The sequence below is a fragment of the Orycteropus afer genome, unplaced genomic scaffold, assembly GCF_000298275.1.
Source record: "Orycteropus afer afer isolate SDZICR_OR568_19922 unplaced genomic scaffold, OryAfe1.0 scaffold00416, whole genome shotgun sequence".
In the NCBI taxonomy this organism is placed as follows: Eukaryota; Metazoa; Chordata; class Mammalia; order Tubulidentata; family Orycteropodidae; genus Orycteropus; species Orycteropus afer.
In genome coordinates, this window is record NW_006922003.1 from 2,579,001 (window position 1) to 2,584,713 (window position 5,713).

At 37.8% G+C, this 5,713-nt stretch overlaps 1 protein-coding gene across 1 annotated transcript in view; it reads left to right on the plus strand.

Moving 5' to 3' along the window:
* Positions 1-5,713, plus strand: part of CUNH12orf29 (chromosome unknown C12orf29 homolog) — a 22,644-nt gene that overhangs the window by 10,684 nt on the left and 6,247 nt on the right. Inside the window, 4 exon segments of the mRNA XM_007953811.1 lie at positions 491-567; positions 1,696-1,717; positions 2,503-2,619; positions 4,994-5,191. Coding sequence (XP_007952002.1) covers positions 491-567; positions 1,696-1,717; positions 2,503-2,619; positions 4,994-5,191 — 414 coding nt within the window.

Consider the following 5,713-nt stretch of genomic DNA (forward strand, 5'->3'; position numbering starts at 1 on the left):
GAACCAGGTTTGCTGGTCTGACAGAGCCTGGTGGAACCACTGAGACTATGGCCCCTAGCTGCCCTTCAGGTCTGGAATTGAACCCACACCTGTTGTTTCCGGCCAAACAAAAGACAGGCATATTAGTTGAACATTTACCTCAAGTAGATATTCTCCTTGGAGAGAACAATCATGGGAGAAAGAAGGGCTGCTTATACACAGGGAGACAGCTCAGGGGCAGGAATCCATGAAGGGATGGACATAGGGAAGAGGTAACTGGGGAGGAAGTGGGAGGGGAGCTGTTGCATTGTGGTAAACTGTGGTCAATGTCATGAGACAAAGTATATGTGAACTGCTGTATAGAAAGTGAATTTGCTCTGTAAATCTTCACCCAAATCACAATAAAGAGGAAAAAAAAAAAGTAAGGCATAATGTCTGAATCAATGAATAAACAGCTTAATTAAAAAAAAAAAAAGAAGATGGAAGGAATACAGAGGGTCACTATACCAAGATCCATATTTGTACAGATTCCAAAGAAAGGTGATCCCACCAAATGTGGAAATTACCAAACAATATCATTAATATATCGCATGCATGTAAAATATTACTGAAGATAATTCAAAACGATTGCAGCAGTATATTGACAGAGAACTTCCGGAAATACAAGCTGGTTTCAGAAGAGGACGTGGAACGAGTGATATCATTGCTGATGTCACATGGATCTTGGCTCAAAGCAAAGTATACCAGAATGATGTTTACTTGTGTTGTATTGACTATGCAAAAGCATTTGATTGTGTGGATCATCATAACCCATTGTAGATAACATGGAGAAGAATGGGAATTCCAGAACAGTTAATTGTACTCATAAGGAATCTTTGACATAGACCAGGAGGCTGTCATTCAAACAGAAAAAGGGCACACTGCATGGTTTAAAATCAAGAAGGGAGTGCATCAGAGTTGTATCCTTTCACCATATTTATTAAATCTGTATGCTGAGCAAATGATCCGAGAGGCTGGAATCATTAACAACGTGAGATACGCTGAAGACACAACTTTGCTTGCCGAAAGTGAGGATGACTTGAAGTACTTACTGATGAAGATTGAAGAATAGAGTCTGCAGTATGGATTTCGTCTCAATATAAAGAAAACAAAAATCCTCACAACTGGACCTATAAGCAGCATTATGATAAATGGAAAAAAGATTGAAATTGTCAAATATTTCACATTGCTTGGTTCTACAGTTGACGTCAGTGGAAGCTGCAGTCAGGACATCAGACGACATATGTTGTTGTTGTTACGTATAGCACTGGGCAAATCGGCTGCAAAGGACCTCTTTCAAGTGCTGAAGAGCAAAGATGTCTCCTTGAGGACTAAGGTGCACCTGACACAAGTCATGGTATTTTAGGTTGCCTCATATGCATGTGAGAGCTGGACAATAAATAAGGAGGACTGAAGAAGAGTTGATGCTTTTGAGCTGTGAGAATGCTGAAAGTACTGTGCACTGCTAAAAGAACTAACAGGTCTGTCCTGGAGGAAGTGCAGCCAGAATGCTCCTTGGAAGCAAGAATGGCCATACTGTGTCTCACATCCCTTTGTTGTCAGAAGGGACCATTCCTTGGAGAAGGATGTCATGCTTGGTAAGGTGGAAGGTCGAAGAAAGAGGGAAAGGCCTTCAATGAGATGGATTGACACAGTGGCAGCGGCGATGGGCTCAAGTATAGCAAGAATCATGGAGCTGGCCCAGGACTGGGTGGTGTTTTGTTCTGCTGTGCATAGGGTCGCTATGAGTCAGACAACAACATTTCCGTGACTTCATTATAGTATGAGTCAATTTTATTAAAATATAGAGATTGCTAAGGAGCTCTGGTAGCGTCCTGAGGTACTTGACTGCTAACCAGAAGGCTGGCAGTTCAATCCCACCAGCCACTCCTTGGAAGGAAGGTTGGGCAATGTATTTCCATAGCGGTACTGCCTTGGAAGCCAAGGAGGGGTCACTGTGAGTCGGGTCCAACTTGACAACACGTAACAACAATAATAATATAGAGATTACTACATAATATAATGTCACATTTAATTTTCAGTCTGCACAAAAAGGACAGATATGTAATTTTGTAACCAGGCACAAATCTCAAAAGAAAATTAGTATTTTAAGTTACTATATTGAAATGCCTCTGAATGTTATATATAGTTGATACCTACATTCATTCAAGTATATATACACTCATTCATGTATATAATTTATGTATATATTTTCATTCATAGTGTGTAAAAATTAAATTCATCTCAAATAAGCACATACTTGAAATATTGCCACTTTAGACAATACGTACAAATGGTGTTGTGTTCCAAATTAAAAATATAAATTGTCAATACCTTAACCCTGAGTACAGTCATGTTGTGTGATAATGCATGGAGAATAGTTATACACCTGATTTTATGGAGTTAATTTTTATTTTAAATCTGTTTGGTATTTTGTGTTTTTTGAAAGTGCTGCCACATATAAGATTATCTAATTCTTTTTAGAATTTTTTTGGAATGTTGAGGAGGACTTCAAACCTGTTCCAGAGTGCTGGATGCCAGCGAAGGGCATAGAACAAATAAATGGGAAAGCAGTCCCTGATGAAAATGGACACATTCCTGGTATCACAAAATCTCTTCTGAAAAGCCTTTAGAGTTCACTGGTATAAAAAACAAATGGTCCATTCAGTCAGTTTTATAACTTTATTGTGGTTCTCTTTTTTTTTTTTAATCTATATAGCTAATAGTCAATAGATAATGCAGAATTTCTGAACCAAATTTATGTGCAGTGAAGCATTTTATACCAGAGGTGTTTCATATCAAGAATGTTATCTCAGGCTTAGAATCTTTTCTAAGATGGTATTTTACTAGTTGTGATTTGTGAAAATTAGTAAAGCATTGAGTGGGAATAGTTCTAAAGTTTTACTTTGACAGGATAGATTGATTCATTCTGGACTGAGATATCAGGAGCTCTTTATCTGAGGAAAATGTATTATTATGTTTCTGCAAGAGGAGCTCTGGTGGCACAATGGCACAGTGGTTTGTTATGATTTAAAGAGCTAAAATATATAGTCTGAAATTTCCCGAATACACTATGCTCTTTTCCTGGGAGTTTGCCTAGGCTTAGCTTCCCTTTCCTTGCCAGCTAACTTCCTGGTTCTTAAGCTTCAGTACAAGTGTCAACTGTTGAAAGCTTCATTTAGCTACCACAGATTGAAGTAAGAATTCCTCCTCTTTTATAGCACTGTACCTGTATATTCTTTCCTCTTAGTCCTTCAGTCACACTGCTAGTCATCAGTTTCCCCTCAAGGTCTAAAGGACATTTTCTTTAGTGTCCAGCTGCTGATAGATTGTTGGTTTGAACCCACTAGCCATTCTGGGAGAAAGATGTGGCATTCTCTTTCTGTAAAGAGTTACAGCTTTGAAAACACCTTATGGGGCAGTTTTACTATGTCCTATAAGGTCACTATGAGTTGGAATCCACTTGATGGCAGTGGGTTTGGTGTTTGATTTGGATACTTTTCAGTGATCTAAGAAGAGTATCTCAGTGGAAGGAGTTGAAAATAGTTTTTTACTATAGGTGAAATCCCATTCTGTGGATGGGAAATTTTTTGGAACTATATCCTGATGGGTAGAAAGATGTTCCAGATTAAGAATTGGCTCATCCGCCATTTCTTAAGTGTTTATTTTATGCAAAGCATTGTTTTAGGTTCTGGTAATACCAAAATGAAGATTAGACCTCTTGTCTTCAATGATCCTTTAGACCTTGGGGGGAAATTGATGACTAGTAGTGTGATTGAAGGACAAAGAGGAAAGAATATACAGGTACAGTGGGATAAAGGAGGAGGAATTCCTACTTCAATCTGTGGTAGCTAGGGGAACCTTACAACAGTTGACACTGGTACTGAAGCTTAAGAACCAGGATGTTAGCTGGCAAGGAAAGGGAAGCTAAGTCTAGGCAAACTCCCAGGAAGAGAAGAGATCATAGTGTCTCTGGGAAATTTCAGATTAAACTTCCTTGTGGCAAGAATATTGGAGGGTATATGACATCTTGGAGAGATTATGGAAATTGAGACTATAGATGTAGAATGGGCTTGTGTTCTATCTAAAGGAATTTAAAGATGATGATTTTAATTGAGGGTATGGCAGAACTAAATCTAAATTTAGAAAGATAAAACTATGGTAAAAATGGGGGGTGGGTTTCACTGGAGGCTAGCAAACCACCAAAGAAGCTGGTAGATAATCTGGGTAAGAAATGAAGACCAAACATATGGAGGCCACAATGGTATATATGCTGTAGTTTGTCATATTTATTTTTGGAAGGAATTCCTCCAGTGAAGGAGTTTATTCTGACAAGAGTGAGGAAGGACATACCAGTAACATTCAAAAATACGGAATCAAAAGATTATTCAGTAAAGACGGTGACAATTCATTTAGTTGCAGAGCACTTACTTGCATATATATGTATTTTGTCCTTAAGGAGAAAAGGTAGACAATTATTTTATGAAAAGTTTTAATCCCATGTCTTAAGAGTGGCACTTCTTCCTAAATCAGGGTATTTAAATTTTCTAGTCGGGCTCTGATGGCATAGTGCCTAAGGCATTTGACTGCTAACCAGAAGGCTGGTGGTTCAAACCCACCAGCTACTCCTCCAAGGAAGGTTGGGCAATCTCCTTCCATAGTGATACTGCCTTAGAAACCCAAAGAGAGGTTGCTATGAGTTGGATCTGACTTGACAGCAGTGTGTTGTTGTTGTTGTAGTGAGGAAATGCTGGGTGCTTCGTAGTGAATAATCAAACTACAGGTTAATTCTCAACAGAATAAACCTTTATGATTAAAACAAAGTGGTAAAACTTAATTTTTTGCTGTCTTTAAAAGTGTTATCTGTGTGATAGAACATCTAGAAAGTGGAAAATTTAGAAGAAAAAAAAAGAAGAATTAAGTGTAGTCTGAATCCAGAGAAAAAACAATAAAACCATTTTTCTTTAAATCATAGGCTGGGTACCAGTAGAGAAAAACAACAAACAGTATTGCTGGCATTCTTCTGTAGTCAACTATGAATTTGAAATTGCTCTGGTCTTGAAGCCTGATCCTGATGATCCAGGACTTTTGGAAATTAGTGCAGTGCCACTATCAGATCTGCTAGAACAAACATTGGAGCTTATAGGAACAAATATCAATGGAAACCCTTATGGTGAGTAAAGCCTTTTTCTTTTTCAGTTATAATAACTTATTTATAAAGACAACTTGTTAGGGTCAGCTTAAAAAAAAAAAAAAAAAAAAAAAACATGTAAAGACATGCCTACCACATAACTTCTAGGATTAAAGCTATTTTTATCCGTGGAAGAATTTATGCATGATTCTAACCTTTTTTGATTTACTAATCTAAAAGGTTGATTTTACCTTCTTATTCTTTCCTGTGATAGCATGATGGAACTATGTATGAAAGGTAATCTACTCAGGTGTAACTTTTCATTGCTTTTTAAAATTTGGGTTAAGTAAGTTGATTTAAAATGGGCTTTTCATGGATGAGTGTTTGGTATTAATTGAAATAGGTAAAACTAAATAGAAGACATTTCATGATACACTTTGATTTGTTGTTGTTGTTGTTATGTGCCGTCAAGTCAGACCCGACTCATAGCGACCCCTCCTTGGGTTTCCGAGGCAGTATCACTACGGAAGTAGATTGCCCCATCTTCCTTCCGAGGAGTGGCTG